A 20,220-nucleotide genomic window follows, 5' to 3' on the forward strand; every position below is an offset into this window, starting at 1 on the left:
ACACACAACTTGGCATTTCAATTATTTTAATTTAAGGTGGCTGTATTTGGGATAAAAGCCGATTCTGACATTGTCTCCTAATTTCCTTGTCCTTCTTCTCCTACTTTCCCTCTTTCCATGTTTTATTTTCCTTCAGCATAAATCGTTAGAAACTGTGCTAAGGAAAATACTACAAGTGTCATTCGCTGCTCAGAAGCAATATTTTGTCTCATTCTGTCAAACTGGAGCCAATCCTATGCTCTCTCTCTCTCTCTCTCTCTGAAGTCCTCGACCTTGAGCTGTGTATGTGTGAAAACATCAGTATTAGTCCCAACCTTGCAGACAGACCACACAACACCTTAAATCCCCGTACTGACACGATGCTGAGAGCCTGTCAACACAGCTCACTACTGTTGGAATGCCACTCTAATAATGAACTCAGATCCCAGCGGTGTATGAGAGCAGACTGCTGCTAGGGGTTCTTATAGAGTGAGAGGAGGGAGAGCCCACTGGGCACACACTGGTTAAATCAACTTTGTTTCCAAATCATTTCAATAAATTAATTAGAACCAACTTGGAATAGACGTTTAATTGATGTCTGTGCCAAGTGGGAGGAATGGGAAAGAGAATAGCATATGTTGGTTGGACCCGGGAATACCTCTGCTCTTAATGGGGCTCCCGAGTGGCGCAGCGGTCTAAGGCACTGCATCTCAGACACACTGGTTTGAATCCAGGCTGTATCACAACCGGCTGTGATTGGGAGTCCCATAGGGCGGTGCACAATTGGCCCAGCGCCGTCTGGGTTTGGCCGGTGTAGGCCATCATTGTAAATAAGAATTTGTTGTTAACTGACTTGCCTAGTTAAATTATTATATATATATATATTTTTTAAATGGTGTGATTGGACCCGGGAGTAGCTCTGCTCTTAATGGTGTGGTTGGACCCGGGAGTACCTCTGCTCTTAATGGTGTGGTTGGACCCGGGAGTACCTCTGCTCTTGATGGTGTGGTTGGACCCGGGAGTACCTCTGCTCTTGATGGTGTGGTTGGACCCAGGAGTAGCTCTGCTCTTAATGGTGTGGTTGGACCCGGGAGTAGCTCTGCTCTTGATAGTATGGTTGAACCTGGGAGTAGCTCTGCTCTTGATGGTATGGTTGGACCCGGGAGTAGCTCTGCTCTTAATGGTGTGGTTGGACCCGGGAGTAGCTCTACTCTTAATGGTGTGGTTGGACCCGGGAGTAGCTCTGCTCTTGATAGTATGGTTGGACCCGGGAGTAGCTCTGCTCTTGATAGTATGGTTGGACCTGGGAGTAGGTCTGCTCTTAATGGTGTGGTTGGACCCGGGAGTACCTCTGCTCTTAATGGTGTGGTTGGACCCGGGAGTACCTCTGCTCTTAATGGTGTGGTTGGACCCGAGAGTAACTCTGCTCTTAATGGTGTGGTTGGACCCGGGAGTACCTCTGCTCTTAATGGTGTGCTTGGACCCGGAAGTACCTCTGCTCTTAATGATGTGGTTGGACCCGGGAGTACCTCTGCTCTTGATGGTGTGGTTGGACCCGGGAGTACCTCTGCTCTTGATGGTGTGGTTGGACCCAGGAGTAGCTCTGCTCTTAATGGTGTGGTTGGACCCGGGAGTAGCTCTGCTATTGATAGTATGGTTGGACCTGGGAGTAGCTCTGCATTTAATAGTGCGTTGGTAGAAGTATTTTGACAGTTTCAACTCTGGTTTCCAACAACCAACCAAAACCCTTCTCAATGGTATTGCTTTGGTGTTTGACTCTCTGTACTTTCCCCAACTTAAAATGTTTGTGTGAGATAAAGAGAATTGAAAAGGAGACGTGTTTGAAAACCATCTGCAGCGTTTCCATATCGATTTTCCCTGTGCAAGCTGACAAACAAATGTCATTAAAATGGCTACTTTGATAAAGCAGCTCCCTTTGCCGCTGTCTGGTTGTTTGTGTCAAGATGTGTCAATCACAGGCCTCTGAAGTCTGGGTACAGCGGTGCTCTATCTGTCAGAGTTGTGGCCTCAGCCTCCTTAGTGAGCATTGACTGAGATAGCGGTTCTATGTTAACGTTCCCTTACTCCCTCCTTCCAACTTTACAAGGTTATTCTGTTTCACTAAAGACTTCCAAATCCTCCTAGAGTGTTTGCTGTCGAAGGGAGACATCACATCTGAAAGCGAATCAATAGCCAGCCATGTTAAAATAGAAACTTGAGGCTGTGCGTACAAGAAACTATTGATTTGTCTTTTCACCCTAGCTCTTCCGTTGGACTGGATAAAAATATAATCCCTCTGTTGCAGGGTGCACAATGCACATCGTTCTGAAGAAGTTTATTTTTTTTAACTAGGCAAGTCAGTTAAGAACAAATTCTTATTTACAATGACAGCCTAGGAACAGTGGGTTAACTGCCTTGTTCAGGGACAGAATGACAGATTTTTACCTTGTCAACTCGGGGATTCAATCTTGCAACCTTTCGATTGCTAGTCCAACACTCTAACCACTAGGCTACCTGCCGCCATTGTGTTGTCTTGACTCCTCCATTCTTATCGGCCATATTAGAAAATGTAGAACAGGGATCATCCACTTGATTCAGCCGCGGGTCAATTTTTTGATGAGTGGCTGGTCGGCAGGCGGAAACAAAATTACTAATAATTTGTAGACTGCAAATTGACCGCAAGAAGCCCAAACAGATATGTTTGACTGTCGAAACATTGGTTATCAGGTTATTAAATTGTTGCATCTGAGCTCCTAGAGTGGCTGGCTATTGATTCTCCTTTTCTTTTTCAAGTGTTCTACTCCGCTAGCCAGCACCTCGCCTAAACAGGTGTGCATTTCTTCCGCCTCCAGATTATAATGTTTGACTACAACATAATCAATTCAAACCTTGCTTACATTTGTTCATGATTACGTGTCTCTCTATTATGTATGGGAATACTTGGGAACAGATTTCTTATACTAAAATCATTTGGAGCTGATTTCCATGTGTTTTTACAGTCTTTTATGTCCAACAATGAAAAGAAAAAACATTTAAAAAAAAGCTTATTTTAGATTTTTTTGCTCAGAAAACTTTCCAAATGAAACCAGTTGGGCAACCCTGATGTAGAGATTGATTATATATATATATATATATATATTTCATTTTTCATTTAGCAGAGGCTCTTATCCAGTGCGACTTACAGTTAGTGAATTCATCTTAAGATAGCTAGGTGAGACAACCATGTCTCAGTTATAGTAATAAGCCAGTGCTAGTCGGAAAAAGTCAAGTGCGAGTGTTAGTTCACGAAAGGCAAGGGTGTTTCAAGATTAGATCCCGAAGAAGGTTTTAAATATGTTTTTTATACCAAAGCTTTACATAGCTTCCAGGATGTCTGTTGGTGTCTGTCCGTCTGACTTTCATCCAAAAGTCTATAGCTGTCCCTCCAAGTCACACGGAGGATTTAGCCACAGGTCGTGGGGTCTTTAGCTGCTAAATGCGCATACCGTTCCAGACATTACTCTCACAGCTGCATCCTAATGGCAGAATAATGCCAACAGCATCATCGGGTTCCAGCCTTGTCCCTGCGTCTAGCTCTATGCGGCCAAAAAATAATTGAGTTAAAGGTGACCAGAATGGAGTCCTGAGAGTTTTCTGATTGGATATAAAGTGGGAGAGTGATTCATCATAGTTAATTGATGCTCCTGACAGCTCGATTCACCAGGGGCATCACATGTGCCAGCTACCTCTAATGCTTTTCTGCCCAGATGCATTCACATTTGCATAATTACCTATACTGCAAACAGTGAGGTGTCAGTCTAAAGTCGGATAAATGTTGTGAGTAACCACGTTTGATCAAATTGTCACTTGCGTCATACACCCCCCCATTTATTTATTTTTTTGATACAATACAGTTAGTGTTGCATTGGTTGGGATTCAATTGATCATTATGCAAGAGCATACATACTGCCAGACTCAGAGATGTTAGCCTTGGGTGAAGCGACAGTCCTAAGCCCTCAAATGAAGTGAGAGAATCTAGATGTTGATCCTTTTTTAAGGCTGCAGCTGTTTTGCTTTCCAGCCAAGAAGGAGGTAATGGTCTGTTTTTGTGTGTCTATGACTCTTCTAATCATGGCTGGAAATGCTAGTAGTCCTCTGATTGTACAAGACAATGTGCTGCAGCTCTTGTCTCGAGAGAACAACCCCCCCCCCCCCAACACTTTTAATCACATTTTCACTCTGTAAACTTCCTGGAAAACAGACGACCATGAAAAGATACATATCTCCAGTGTCCAGCTGTTTTTGGCTTTGCGACATTCTTGATCTCAAGCATGTTAAATGAGGGCATTGATACTAGATTTGCATCTGTGCTGTGTGCCATTAATATACAAACATCTTCAGATGTTCCATTTGGGTATAGTTTGTGTAAATCCATCAATTGAATGTACAGTTTACTTACCAAATATTTGTGTGTACATTTTTGTTTACATTAAAATACCTATCACATTACACACTTAGTAATGACAGGATGCATTTGAAACTTCACCCACAGTAAAACCTTTGTATGACTTATTTTATCGTGCTTGTGCATTGATAAGCACACCAAAGCACACCAAATCTATCCCCCATTTCCTTGTCTTCGGTGCTACCAGCTTAACCAGAAACTGGTTGTCAACCAGCTGTCTCTAAGAACTATACTCCCTCAGCAAAATGCTGCCCATCACAAGACCTCCCCTCTTCTCTTTTGTACTGTCTCAAACCTTCCACTAACAAGACCTCCCCTCTTCTCCTTTGTACTGTCCCAAACCTTCCACTGACAAGACCTCCCCTCTTCTCCTTTGTACTGTCCCAAACCTTACACTAACAAGACCTCCCCTCTTCTCCTTTGTACTGTCCCAAACCTTCCACTAACAAGACCTCCCCTATTCTCCTTTGTATGATACCAAACCTTCTGCTAACAAGACCTCAGCAAGCTGTATTCCTCTTTAACACCTTTCCCTTCCCCGCCTGGTGACTCTCCTGCCTCTGACATGTCCCCTTTACCCTCTGAGTGTGGCATGTCCCCTGGTCCACTGTACTGTGAGCTCTGTTCACCCTGTGGTCCTGAATGAAGCACATTTCTTGCAGAGGAAGGGGTCATCGGCGACCCCAGGAGCGGCACTGTCACAGTGCCCACAGGGAAGGGGCCCCAAGTCAGGGGCCGAGCAGTGGAAGACCCCAGTAGAAACAGGAGAGCTCATCCCAATTGGGCAATTCTGGGTAATTAACCTCAAGACTTGTATGCATGGCAGGAAGTGTGTGTGTAAAGGTGTGTGCACGGGTGTGTGCGTGTGTGTTTGTGTGCAAGTGTGAGAGAGAGAGAGAGAGTGAGAGAGGGAGAGAGAGAGAGAGAGAGAGAGAGAGAGACGGAGAAAGAAATAAAGATGGGTGGGTGGGGGTTAATAAGGTTTTTCAGGAGTTGATGAGAACCAGTATTATATTACATGGGTTATGCTAATGAGAACCAGTATTATATTACATGGGTTATGTTGATGAGAACCAGTATTATATTACATGGGTTATGTTGATGAGAACGAGTATTATATTACATTGGTTATGTTGATGAGAACCAGTATTATATTACGTGGGTTATGTTGATAACAACCAGTATTATATTACATGGGTTCTGTTGATGAGAACCAGTATTATATTGCATGGGTTATGCTAATGAGAACCAGTATTATATTACATGGGTTATGTTGATGAGAACCAGCATTATATTACATGGGTTATGTTGATGACAACCAGTATTATATTACGTGGGTTATGTTGATGAGAACCAGCATTATATTACATGGGTTATGTTGATGACAACCAGTATTATATTACGTGGGTTATGTTGATGATAACCAGTATTATATTACATGGGTTATGTTGATGAGAACCAATATTATATTACATGGGTTATGTTGATGAGAACCAGTATTATATTAGATGGGTTATGTTGATGAGAACCAGTATTATATTAAATGGGTTATGTCGATGAGAACCAGTATTATATTACATGGGTTATGTTGATGAGAACCAGTATTATTTTGCATGGGTTATGTTGATGAGAACCAGTATTATATTACGTGGGTTATGTTGACGAGAACCAGTATTATATTACGTGGGTTATGTTGATGAGAACCAGTATTATATTGCATGGGTTATATTGATGAGAACCAGACTTATATTACATGGGTTATGTTGATGAGAACCAGTATTATATTACATGGGTTGTGTTGATGAGAACCAGTATTATATTACGTGGGTTATGTTGATGAGAACCAGTATTATTTTGCATGGGTTGTGTTGATGAGAACCAGTATTATATTACGTGGGTTATGTTGATGAGAACCAGTATTATATTAAGTGGGTTATGTTGATGAGAACCAGTATTATATTGCATGGGTTATGTTGATGAGAACCAGACTTATATTACATGGGTTATGTTGATGAGAACCAGTATTATATTACATGAGTTATGTCGATGAGAAACAGTATTATATTACATGGGTTATGTCGATGAGAACCAGTATTATATTACATGGGTTATGTTGATGAGAACCAGTATTATATTACGTGGGTTATGTTGATGAGAACCAGTATTATATTGCATGGGTTATGTTGATGACAACCAGTATTATATTGCATGGGTTATGTTGATGAGAACCAGTATTATATTACATGGGTTATGTCGATGAGAACCAGTATTATATTGCATGGGTTATGTTGATGAGAACCAGACTTATAATTCATGGGTTATGTTGATGAGAACCAGTATTATATTACATGGGTTATGTCGATGAGAACCAGTATTATATTACATGGGTTATGTCGATGAGAACCAGTATTATATTACGTGGGTTATGTTGATGACAACCAGTATTATATTACATGGGTTATGTTGATGAGAACCAGTATTATATTACGTGGGTTATGTTGATGACAACCAGTATTATATTACATGGGTTATGTGGATGAGAACCAGTATTATATTACATGGGTTATGTTGATGAGAACCAGTATTATATCATGTGGGTTATGTTGATGAGAACCAATATTATATTACATGGGTTATGTTGATGAGAACCAGTATTATATTACATGGGTTATGTTGATGAGAACCAGTATTATATTACATGGGTTATGTTGATGAGAACCAGTATTATATTGCATGGGTTATATTGATGAGAACCAGACTTATATTACATGGGTTATGTTGATGAGAACCAGTATCATATTACATGGGTTGTGTTGATGAGAACCAGTATTATATTACGTGGGTTATGTTGATGAGAACCAGTATTATTTTGCATGGGTTGTGTTGATGAGAACCAGTATTATATTACGTGGGTTATGTTGATGAGAACCAGTATTATATTAAGTGGGTTATGTTGATGAGAACCAGTATTATATTGCATGGGTTATGTTGATGAGAACCAGACTTATATTACATGGGTTATGTTGATGAGAACCAGTATTATATTACATGGGTTATGTCGATGAGAAACAGTATTATATTACATGGGTTATGTCGATGAGAACCAGTATTATATTACATGGGTTATGTTGATGAAAACCAGTATTATATCATGTGGGTTATGTTGATGAGAACCAATATTATATTACATGGGTTATGTTGATGAGAACCAGTTTTATATTGCATGGGTTATGTTGATGAGAAACAGTATAATATTACGTGGGTTATGTTGATGAGAACCAGTATTATATTACGTGGGTTATGTTGATGAGAACCAGTATTATATTGCATGGGTTATGTTGATGAGAACCAGTATTATATTGCATGTGTTATGTTGATGAGAACCAGTATTATATTACATGGGTTATGTCGATGAGAACCAGTATTATATTGCATGGGTTATGTTGATGAGAACCAGACTTATAATTCATGGGTTATGTTGATGAGAACCTGTATTATATTACATGGGTTATGTCGATGAGAACCAGTATTATATTACATGGGTTATGTCGATGAGAACCAGTATTATATTACGTGGGTTATGTTGATGACAACCAGTATTATATTACATGGGTTATGTTGATGAGAACCAGTATTATATTACGTGGGTTATGTTGATGACAACCAGTATTATATTACATGGGTTATGTGGATGAGAACCAGTATTATATTACATGGGTTATGTTGATGAGAACCAGTATTATATCATGTGGGTTATGTTGATGAGAACCAATATTATATTACATGGGTTATGTTGATGAGAACCAGTATTATATTACATGGGTTATGTTGATGACAACCAGTATTATATTACATGGATTATGTTGATGAGAACCAGTATTATATTACATGGGATATGTTGATGAGAACCAGTATTATATTACATGGGTTATGTTGATGACAACCAGTATTATATCATGTGGGTTATGTTGATGAAAACCAGTATTATATTAAATGGGTTATGTTGATGAGAACCAGTATTATATTACGTGGGTTATATTGATGAGAACCAGCATTATATTACATGGGTTATGTTGATGAGAACCAGTATTATATTATGTGGGTTATATTGATGAGAACCAGTATTATATCACGTGGGTTATGATGATGAGAACCAGTATTATATTACATGGGTTATGTCGATGAGAACCAGTATTATATTACGTAGGTTATATTGATGAGAACCAGTATTATATTACATGGGTTATGTTGATGAGAACCAGTATTATATTACATGGGTTATGTTGATGAGAACCAGTATTATATTGCATGGGTTATGTTGATGAGAATCAGTATTATATTACATGGGTTATGTCGATGAGAACCAGTATTACATTACATGGGTTATGTTGATGAGAACCAGTATTATATTACATGGGATATGTTGATGAGAACCAGTATTATATTACATGGGTTATGTTGATGAGAACCAGTATTATATTACATGGGATATGTTGATGAGAACCAGTATTATATTACATGGGTTATGTTGATGAGAACCAGTATTATATTACATGGGTTATGTCGATGAGAACCAGTATTACATTACATGGGTTATGTTGATGAGAACCAGTATTATATTGCATGGGTTATGTTGATGAGAACCAGTATTACATTAAATCGGTTATGTTGATGAGAACCAGTATTATATTACATGGGTTATGTTGATGAGAACCAGTATTACATTACATGGGTTATGTTGATGAGAATCAGTATTATATTACATGGGTTATGTCGATGAGAATCAGTATTATATTACATGGGTTATGTTGATGAGAACCAGTATTATATTACGTGGGTTATATTGATGAGAACCAGCATTATATTACATGGGTTATGTTGATGAGACCAGTATTATATTACATGGGTTATGTTGATGACAACCAGTATTATATCATGTGGGTTATGTCGATGAGAATCAGTATTATATTACATGGGTTATGTCGATGAGAATCAGTATTATATTACATGGGTTATGTCGATGAGAACCAGTATTACATTACATGGGTTATGTTGATGAGAATCAGTATTACATTACATGGGTTATGTTGATGAGAACCAGTATTATATTACATGGGTTATGTTGATGAGAACCAGTATTATATTACATGGGTTATGTCGATGAGAACCAGTATTACATTACATGGGTTATGTTGATGAGAATCAGTATTATATTACATGGGTTATGTTGATGAGAACCAGTATTATATTACATGGGTTATGTCGATGAGAACCAGTATTACATTACATGGGTTATGTTGATGAGAATCAGTATTATATTACATGGGTTATGTTGTGATATTGTGCTTTTGCATTTGTTTGTAGTTGATTTGAAGATGGCTGTGGGAGGAAATTATTCTATTATTTTTCATAATAGGGTTTTGTAACAAATATCAATAGGATTATGACCAAAACTTTACAGTATGTAGACTTTAGTCGATATCATCCAGCCCTAAGAGAAATAGTTGTTTAGGTGGTACCTAAGTCAGGCGTACCAGAGTTGCAGCATCCTTGGGAAATATATTTTAGAGCAGATGTGCTCTAAGCTCAAGCCCTGGGGAGCAGAGAGAAAGATTATGGGGAGAGTCGTGCTTTACCACCATGGACCATTTTACATTCTCATAATATTAAAAAGAGTGTAAATATTTGATATGGTTGTTTTAGTGGCTGTTTGTGGGTAAGGTCAGTGGTGTAGTGGAGGGTAAATTCATATAAAAACCGTCTACGCACTTTTTTTATTTTGCACAATCGTTCCCCAACTATAGCAGAAAAAGCATGAGAAATATAGGGAGCGTTCGATTATTTTTACCACTACATCACAGGACACACACACACACACACACACACACACACACACACACACACACACACACACACACACACACACACACACACACACACACACACACCAAACACCCACTGTGTTGCTGAAGGGGTGGTCATCACTTCAGTGAATGTTCAGGGGGATCTGGGGGTCATAACTCACTGTATGAGGTGGCAAAACCCTGGTTCATTCTCACACTGAGCAATTGGAATACATACAATTTAAAAACACTCATGAAGGCAAACCTGTAACAAATGCATCACAATGTAAGGACTGTGGGGGAGGGCATTGTGTGTGGGTAAGAATTTTGTGCGCTTAAAATGCTTTTAGATCACAACAAAATCACAACAGAGGAAATATACATTATCCCCCCCCAAAAAATAAAAATTCAATAAATAACAAAAAAACCAAACAGATTAAAAAAACTAAACAGGATAATAAACGGAAATATACTTTATTTAGTAATATGATACAAGTAATTGTTGACCCTAAAAAATATCATAATGAAACAATAATAGTAATAATATATGTATATATATATTTTTTTTTTCACAAGGTATCCTTTGTTTTTCATACCTGCTAACAGTCACTCTCCCACAAACAAACCTAAATCTAAAACTAAACACCTTATTCAGTGTCATGCAATGAAGTTGGTTGTATCATGGCCCACCTACTCACAATGAATGGATAATTCAGTAACCTCACCACGCTATAAATGAAGGATACAGAGGACCGTTTTCCCTACATGTCCTACAAGAGTGACAAGCGCTCTCCAATAAAAACAGTTACTTTCACGCCAGTGTTTGCCGTCTTATACCGAGACATTGTGGGAGAGAAAACAGAAGTGTTGTTTTATCTGACTTAATGGGATTAAGAGGCAAAACATGTCACACAAACATAGCCAGTGCTAATATAACCAGGGATTCTACCGGTCTGCCAGGGTATTGAAGGTCCAGTGGCCCTGCTAAATGTGCTACAGCCTTATCATTTTGTTTTGATAGGTGTTGGATTCAGCAGGGAGTGTGTTGAGTTCTCTCCACCTCTCAGCGGCTTACAGTTAATACCACTGCCAAGTTTGTGAGAACCAGGGCCCTCAGGGAGGAACGTTCAGATGAATTAAAACTCAAATCCCCCTGAATGTTGTTAGTCATTGTTAAAGTTAATAGGAATGAAGCTGTGGGCTTCCCGTAAAGACTTTTTGGAAATATTAATCACATTATTAAAGCAGATTTATTGTTTTAAGTAATTAGTCATTTAATAGCATCACATCCTGGTGGGTAAGTGTACTTTTTGTGTGGAAGTATTGTACCATATTCTGATGAGGTTGTTGCTGTTTTAACCATATTAATTAAATGGACATCTCTGTTTTATCATAATGGATGATAAATCAAAGTTGCGTACTTTTATATGATTTTGTAATCCTCATATACAGATCATCAAGGGAAATGCCTGGAAAATCAGACCAGTGTCTCTTTCAACACTATTCTAAATGCCATACCTGTCACGTCCTGACCAGTATAAGGGGTTATTTGTTATTGTAGTTTGGTCAGGACATGGCAGGGGTGTGTTTGTTTAGTATTTCGGGGTTTGTTGGGCTATGTTCTGTTTTAAGAGGGGTGTTTGTTTAGAGTGTTTCGGGAGGTGTTGGGTTATGTTCTTGTTAGTCTATTTCTATGTTAGTTCTAGTATGTCTATTTCTATGTGGTGTTTGTTGGGTTGACTTTCAATTGGAAGCAGCTGCTCCTAGTTGCTTCTAATTGAAGGTCCTATTTAAGAGGGGTGTTTGTCTATGGGATTTGTGGGTAGTTGTTCCTTGTTTTCTGTTTGTTGCACCTGACAGGACTGTTTTGGGTTGTTCTTTTTTATTTATTTTTTTATTTTTTGTATTTTTTTTTGTATATGTGTTTAGTTGTTTCTCCTTCTTCAAATAAAAAGAAGATGAGTATACATATTCCCGCTGCGTTTTGGTCCAATCCATACGACAACCATGACAATACCTTTCCTTTGTTTTAGACAATTCTCAATAAAGAATTTACTTTAAAGAAAATCTCTCACATAGACTCCAGACTGAGTGTAATTATAGTTCTTCGACGATGTTAATATTTGTATTTTTGGAGTGTACATGTTGTACTTTGTCAGGGAAATTAAATTCACCTCATTAGCATAATATAAAGCTAGCTCCGGTGAGAGACTTAGGTCCTGTGTGAATATTCCAAGCAGTTTATACCGGTGGATTTGTTTGCTGTTAGGCCTTCTGCTCTGCTCTCCACTCATTCATGTACTGTTTATTTCGTTTCCGGCCATATGTGATCGGTACGTAAACACAAGATGAAGAGCTGAACAGGTCACCGAGCCTCCCAGAAATGCCTAGAGGACTTGGTGGCACAAAACCAGCCACACATGCATGATTTCTGCCTCTCAACCGGTGACTTTTTTTTAAAAAGAAAGAAAAAAAGAGCATTCTTGAAGAACTTGTAATAATCTTCCAGATATAGAGCATTAAGAGAATTTTGGCTGGCATGGCAACCAACAGTCCTGAGGGGAAAGGCAAGTGAGGTGTATATAGTGGTTTTTCACATAACTACTATTGTAAGGACATGGTGAAGTTGAGGGAAAACAGCAGCTTTTGACTGGAAACATGTTGATATTCATAGAAGATATGTACTTTATGTCCAACATGAATCAGCATAACACCATATGTCATAATGCATCAGTCTGACTCCAAAAGTAGTTTGATCATGGAACACCCATGTCTACAACCAGTGGTCTCTCTATAGAGCAATATGATGGTAGGCCTACCAACAGAAAGCAGTTCGGTATGCAGACTGTGTTTTCAATATATTTGAACGCATCAAGGTAAAGTTTAAATCGTCATCTGGCAGGGTTGTGGCTGGCCAGGATTTACAGCTTGTACTTCATACATTATTCACACACTCTGATTCACCCAGTTAGAGGGAGGAGGTCAGGGAGAGAAGAAGGATGTGTGTGTGTGTGTGTGTGTGTGTGTGTGTGTGTGTGTGTGTGTGTGTGTGTGTGTGTGTGTGTGTGTGTGTGTGTGTGTGTGTGTGTGTGTGTGTGTGTGTGTGTGTGTGTACTTGCATGCACTTGTGTACAGTATGAGGCTTTCCCAGACATTATGGAAGAGAGCCTTATTCCTGAGCCGTGGTCTGCCCCGGATGGCTCCTCCCCGCTTGCCTGTGGAGGTATTCCATTAAAAATCATTGATAGGGCGGGTGCACTCACACCCTCAATAGACTGCCAGCCATGGCCGCCCATCGCTGCATCACTGTGCCTTTCTGCTGACTGAATGATGGGCAAAGCAATAATCCCCAAATGTCTTCCAGTGGGCAGTGATTGCGTGGCGAGGCTGGTGCATTGGCTTTTAGCCGCGTCCCCCGATGGCTGCAGTTTGGCAAGACACCACGGTGATATTTGTGTCTCAAGCGAATCTATTAGCTTTCAAGCACCATATTGCGGAGTGACCTGTTGAGACAGCAGATGAATGAGAATGGAGAGAAGTGGCCGTCAGCCTACTTTCGCGTTTGTTATTCATTCTTACAGGGGAGTGACTCATTTTGAAGTGTCCTGTATAGCAGGAAATACAGTCTGGCAAGGTGGAGTGGGATTCGCTCTGGAGCTTTGGAAAATATGTATGGGCTGCATGCTTAACTTTTAGATTTACATGCAAAGTACTGCTGCTAGGTCTAACTGAGGAAGTCTGAAATGTAAAATGTGCTTAGGACTTTGGTACCAAGCAATCACATTTTGTTACAAGTGAAAACGTGGGTGATATCTTTCTAAAGTCAGTCACACTCACTTTGAGATTTTTAGTCTTTTTGTATGGAGAAAATCACATCAACAGCTGATGCATATCAGATTAGCTAATTTATTAAAATATCCTGTTGTGTAAGAATATCCATAATATTATGCCATGACCTAAATAGTTATTCCATAACTGAAATAATCTCCCTATATATTTTTCTCCCGAGTGGCTCGGTGGTCTAAGGCACTGCATCTCAGTGCTAGAGGCGTCACTACAGACACCCTGGTTCGATTCCAGGCTGTATCACAACCAGCCGTGATTGGGAGTCCCATAGGGCGGTGCACAATTGGCCCACCGTCGTCCGGGTTTGGCCGGGGTACGCCGTCATTGTAAATGAGAATTTGTTCTTAACTGACTTGCCTAGTTAAATAAAAGTTAAATACATTTAAAAATAGATATACAGTATACACTACCGTTCAAAAGTTTAGGGTCACTTAGAAATGTCCTTGTTTTTGAAAGAAAAGCTCATTTTTTGTCCATTAAAATAACATTAAATTGATCAGAAATACAGTGTAGACATTGTTAATGTTGTAAATGACTATTGCAGCTGGAAATGGCAGATTTTAATGGAATATCTACATAGGCGTACAGAGGCCCATTATCAGCAACCATCACTCCTGGGTTCCAATGGCATGTTGTGTTAGCTAATCCAAGTTTATCACTCATCAGTCTATTCTTGTTCTGAGAAATGAAGGCTATTCCATGCGAGAAATTGCCAAGAAACTGAAGATCTCGTACAACGCTGTGAACTACTCCCTTCACAGGACAGCGCAAACTGTCTCTAACCAGAATAGAAAGAGGAGTGGGAGGCCCTGGTGCACAACTGAGCAAGAGGACAAGTACATTAGAGTGTCTAAACAGACGCCTCACAAGTCCTCAACTGGCAGCTTCATTAAATAGTACCCACAAAACACCAGTCTCAACGTCAACAATGAAGAGGCGACTCCGGGATGCTGGCCGTCTAGGCAGAATTGCAAATAAAAAGCCATATCTCAGACTGGCCAATAAAAAGAAAGATTAAGATAGGCAAAAGAACACAGACACTGGACAGAGTAAGATTGGAAAAAAGTGTTATCGACAGACAAATCTACAGTAAGTTTGAGGTGTTCGGATCACAAAGAAGAACATTGTGAGACACAGAAAAAATTAAAAGATGCTGGAGGAGTGCTTGACGCCATCTGTCAAGCATGGTGGAGGCAATGGGATGGTCTGGGGGTGCTTTGGTGGTGGTAAAGTGGGAGATGTGTACAGGGTAAAAGGGATCTTGAAGAAGGAAGGCTATCACTCCATTTTGCAACGCCATGCCATACCCTGTGGACGGCGCTTAATTGGAGCCAATTTCCTCCCACAACAGGACAATGGCACAGCTCCAAACTATGAAAGAACTATTTAGGGAAGAAGTAGTCAGCTGGTATTCTGTCTATAATGGAGTGGCCAGGACAGTCACCGGATCTCAATCCTATTGAGCTGTTGTGGGAGCAGCTTGACCGTATGGTACGTAAGAAGTGCCCATCAAGCCAATCCAACTTGTGGGAGGTGCTTCAGGAAGCATGGGGTGAAATCTCTTCAGATTACCTCAACAAATTGACGACTAGAATGCCAAAGGTCTGCAAGTCTGTAATTGCTGCAAATGGAGTATTCTTTGACGAAGCAAAGTTTGAAGGACTCAATTATTATTTCAATTAAAAATCATTGACTATATTTCCTTTTCATTTTGCAACTCATTTCATGTATGTTTTCATGAAAAACAAGGACATTTCTAAGTGACCCCAAACTTTTGAACGGTAGTGTATATATGAATATATGAATTTCATATCATCAGGAGTTAAAAGGTTGTCCCTGCCAGCCATGATATGCAGGATCAACACTAGTGGGAGTCGACCAGCACCACTAGCGTGGAATGGCATCTCCCTTCCTCAGGTTTTTTTCTCCAACTCAATCTCTCAGAGTTGTGCCACAAATCAAGCCCCGGGCCTCCAATGATGAAGCGCACGACACAGTCCATACCTCCACTACATGTGATCTGAATGTTTTTACCGCAGAGGAGATGGGTATTTTCACTCCTGCAGAAGCACACTGTCCCAGACTACCTCGTACACGTCCAACCAACAACACGGCGAAGGCAATAGGGAGGGATTATTTTGTCACCCAGCATGTTATTTGGACTTCATTTCAATAAGTGTAAATAGGGCAAGGGCAACAACTGGGATTTGTTTGCAAATACAATTCAATTTGATTGACTCAACAGGCTTTTTCCATTTTCTCCCCTGCTTCTCTACCAAGCACTCAACTTTCAATCTGAGCAATAAATCACTCAAAAGCCACATTTCATTTAGCGGTTTGCCCTTTGACCAATTGAGTTGGCTACATAAAACATCCAATAGCATCTCATGTGACAGCGCTTAGGGGCAAATAGGTTAATTGGAAAAGTCCGGCGTGAAGAGCAACAGCAGGGTCTGTTGTGTGAATATGTCAGCGGGAATGAGAGAGAGACATGGCGACGGGTAGAGTTTCACTGGAGGGAAACCAGAGCCTGTTCCTGCTCTCAGCTCTCAGACAATCCTGCTGGATGAGGTTGGTCATCAGTCTGAGGAACCACCTGGTGGTAGACGGCACCCAGTACAGACCTACACACACCAACATGACTGCTTCAATTTGCCCCATGAAATCGCCTGGTGTACAAACCCTGTGTGTTATACTAGAAACCCTGTGTGTTCAAAAGTTATACACCATAAAATATACACTCACGCACACACTCACACGCACGCACGCACGCACCAATTGCCTTTTCATTTTACTTCAAAGTGTAACTGACTGCAGTCATTTCACAGACTTGCCTGAGATGTAAGGTAATTAAATTAAATAAAATAAAATTGTCCTTGTCACGTGCCGAATACAACAGGTGTAGACCTTACCGTGAAATGCTTACTTACAAGCCCTTATCCAACAATGCAGTTCAAGAAATAGAGTTAAGAAAATATTTACGAAATATTACTAAAGTAAAAAAAGAAAAGGTAACAGAAGATATTTACATAACAATAACGAGGCTATATACAGGGGATACCGGTACCGAGTCAATGTGCGGGGCTACAGGTTATTTGAGGTCATTTGTAAAGTGGCTATGCATAGATAATAAACAGAGAGTAGCAGCAGTATAAAAAACAAAGAGGGGGGGGGGGGGGTCAATGTAAATAGTCCAGGTGGCCATTTGATGAATTGTTCAGCATTCTTATGGCTTGGGGGTAGAAGCTGTTAAGGAGCTTTTGGCCCAAGAATTGGCGCACCGGTACCGCTTGCCTTGCGGTAGCAAAGAGAACAGTCTACATGTATGACTTGGATGACTTGAGTCTTTGACAATGTCAGGAAGCTTGGCCCCAGTGATGTACTGGGCCGTACGCACTACCCTCTGTAGCGCCTTACGGTCAGATGCCGAGCAGTTGCCATATTACAGTATCTATTACAGTATACATAACAACATTTTACTGCTAAAGTACTAAGTGATACATACAAATAATTGTAATCCCTCATGGGACGCATTTAGTCGGCTGGCTGTAGTTTGCCTATCTCTGGTTGTAGTTTCCCCACCCCTGGCTGTAGTTTGCCCACCCCTGGCTGTAGTTTCCCCACCCCTGGCTGTAGTTTGCCCACCCCTGGCTGTAGTTTGCCCACCCCTGGCTGTAGTTTGTCCACCTCTGGCTGTAGTTTGCTCACCCCTGGCTGTAGTTTCCCCACCCCTGGCTGTAGTTTGCCCACCCCTGGCTGTAGTTTGCCCACCCCTGGCTGTAGTTTGCCCACCCCTGGCTGTAGTTTGCGCACCCCTGGCTGTAGTTTCCCCACCCCTGGCTGTAGTTTGCCCACCTCTGGCTGTAGTTTGCGCACCCCTGGCTGTAGTTTCCCCACCCCTGGCTGTAGTTTGCCCACCCCTGGCTGTAGTTTTCCCACCCCTGGCTGTAGTTTTCCCACCCCTGGCTGTAGTTTGCCCACCCCTGGCTGTAGTTTGTAGCCAACCTCTATTTGGTAGGAAAAAGAGAAGAGAAGCAGTAGGCTGTTTAAATACAGCATGAACTAGAGTGAGGAAGGAGGCAAAGTGCTGTGAACAGCCCTGAGATGTCTGCACTACAGCAAGCAGCAACAATGAAACTAAGCTTGCGACCGAACCACAGCAACGCTAGCCTGGCGGAACTGACAGGCTGAGTATATAATCCTCCAGCAGCACAGTGTAGAGCGGACGCAGCACGGCGCCCAGCCAAGCCGGCTGCCGAAAGGTCGACAGGCCTCACACTGCTGCAGAAGCCAAATAAAGGGAGTAAATGCATAGGTACTCCACCTGCACGAGAGAGCCTTCTCTCCATAATGACCGTTTTGATTGGTCCTGGGGAGAAAACAACCAATTCGATTCACTTTGGGGAGAATTGATGTGATGTCAAAAGTGTTAATGATATAGACATTAAAATACAATGCAAGTTATGTAAAGGGTTTATTTAAAGACTATCACACTGTGAATCAGTGGGAGTAAATGCTGACTATTTGTCCACTAATGTAGAGATTGAAATTGAGAGTCCATCCAAAATGAAGTTAACCAGGGTTTCAGGCTGTGTGTCAGTTATTTGTTTGTTGCATGTGGAGTAATCTGTTTAGACTGACGAGTTAGAGGAATAGAGATGCATCTTTTCACTGTTGTGTGAAACACTGTCCCTCTATTTCCCTCTATCTTTCCCTCTGTCTCCTTCTCTTTCCGTCTATCTTTCTCTGTCTCTCTCTCTCTTTCCCCCCTCTCTCTCACACTCGCTAGGGTTGTAGTTAAGAAATTAGTTTTTCCGCCGGTGTATTTCCATATAATTACATTGTTCTCTCCCACCTATTCCATAGTGTTTGGGAAAGATAGCCTAATGATACCCTTTAGGGGAAATGGATAGTGTTTTACTCCAGTAATGGCTTTATGAAAATCTTTAGATTTTGGACAGATTTAGTCTCTCTCTCTCTCTCTCTCTCTCTCTCTCTCTCTCTCTCTCTCTCTCTCTCTCTCTCTCTCTCTCTCTCTCTCTCTCTCTCTCTCTCTCTCTCTCTCTTCTTCTATCTTTCTTTCTCTCTCTCTCTCCCCCTTCTCTTTCTCTATCTCACACACACAAACACACACACAATCCCCAATGCCTCTTTTAAGGTTACTAACATCCGCTTGTCAGTCAGAATGGGACAAAGTTTGAGCTCCTATAGCCATTAAGGCAGACACTGTTATGGCAAGCTCACGATGGACTATTTGATGTGAGTCTGTCTGTACTATTCTGTCATTAAAAAACACTTCAAGGTAGTTGAGATGAATATGACTCACTAACTCACTTTGAGGACAGGAAAACATGCACATCTGGAAAACGCTTACTTGTTGCTGTAATGCAGCAAAGCTTTCTATTTAATTAGCATTTCATTTGCATGTATGAGGGAGGTGGAACGAAGTGGTGAAGCGTACAACCTCTGGGGGAAATGTCTTTTGGAAGCAAGCCGTCCTATAGCAGGACTTTACTTTAACATCAGATGAGTCCAGTTTTCTCCCTCACACTACTCTCTCCAGCCCCAGGTAAAACAGCAAACAAGGTTATCTTTAAACTGTATTTATTTATGTAAATACGTAATTTAATCTGACATAACTTTTAGTTTTCATTTCAATAGTTACTGTAGACAAAATATATATTTCCTAAACAACACGATACGTTCACTTTTGTCAGTCAATTCTGTGTATTTGGTGTGACCATAGGTTTGCATTACCCACCATAGGCAGAAATACAGTACCATGGGCCTCCTCTTAAATTTCATTCCTTCTCCCCTCTGTCAAGCAGATTCCATAAAGCATATTTATGTCACGTAAGCATTCGTTATAATTTGGAACAAGTTGTTTCAGGAAGTGGTCAGCGTGCCTATAACCTTGTGATAAGTGATAGGTGGGAGAATGATTAATAGCAAACCATGACCTAAAGCCAGATAGTGCCTATGTATTAAAACATTATCCCTACAATACTCCCAGATTGCGGGCTGGGTCATCAATCATTCATAAAGACTACTGTAAGACCGTGACAGAATTTGCATATACTCTTATGGTGTGTTTTTCTTCCCTTTATG

The 20,220-nt window shown here is 40.7% G+C and overlaps 1 protein-coding gene across 2 annotated transcripts in view; it reads left to right on the forward strand.

Moving 5' to 3' along the window:
* The window catches only part of gfra1a (gdnf family receptor alpha 1a), an 87,492-nt gene that overhangs the window by 10,804 nt on the left and 56,468 nt on the right, over positions 1-20,220 (forward strand). The window contains exon 4 of one of the 2 annotated variants that reach the window (XM_014154880.2): positions 5,086-5,217. The exons of the other annotated variant lie outside the window; for it this stretch is intronic. Within the exon in view, the coding sequence (XP_014010355.1) occupies positions 5,086-5,217 (132 nt within the window). The remainder of the gene's footprint in view (positions 1-5,085; positions 5,218-20,220) is intronic. 2 annotated transcript variants of the gene reach the window in all.

Source organism: Salmo salar, chromosome ssa18 (genome assembly GCF_905237065.1).
Source record: "Salmo salar chromosome ssa18, Ssal_v3.1, whole genome shotgun sequence".
Classification (NCBI taxonomy): domain Eukaryota; kingdom Metazoa; phylum Chordata; class Actinopteri; order Salmoniformes; family Salmonidae; genus Salmo; species Salmo salar.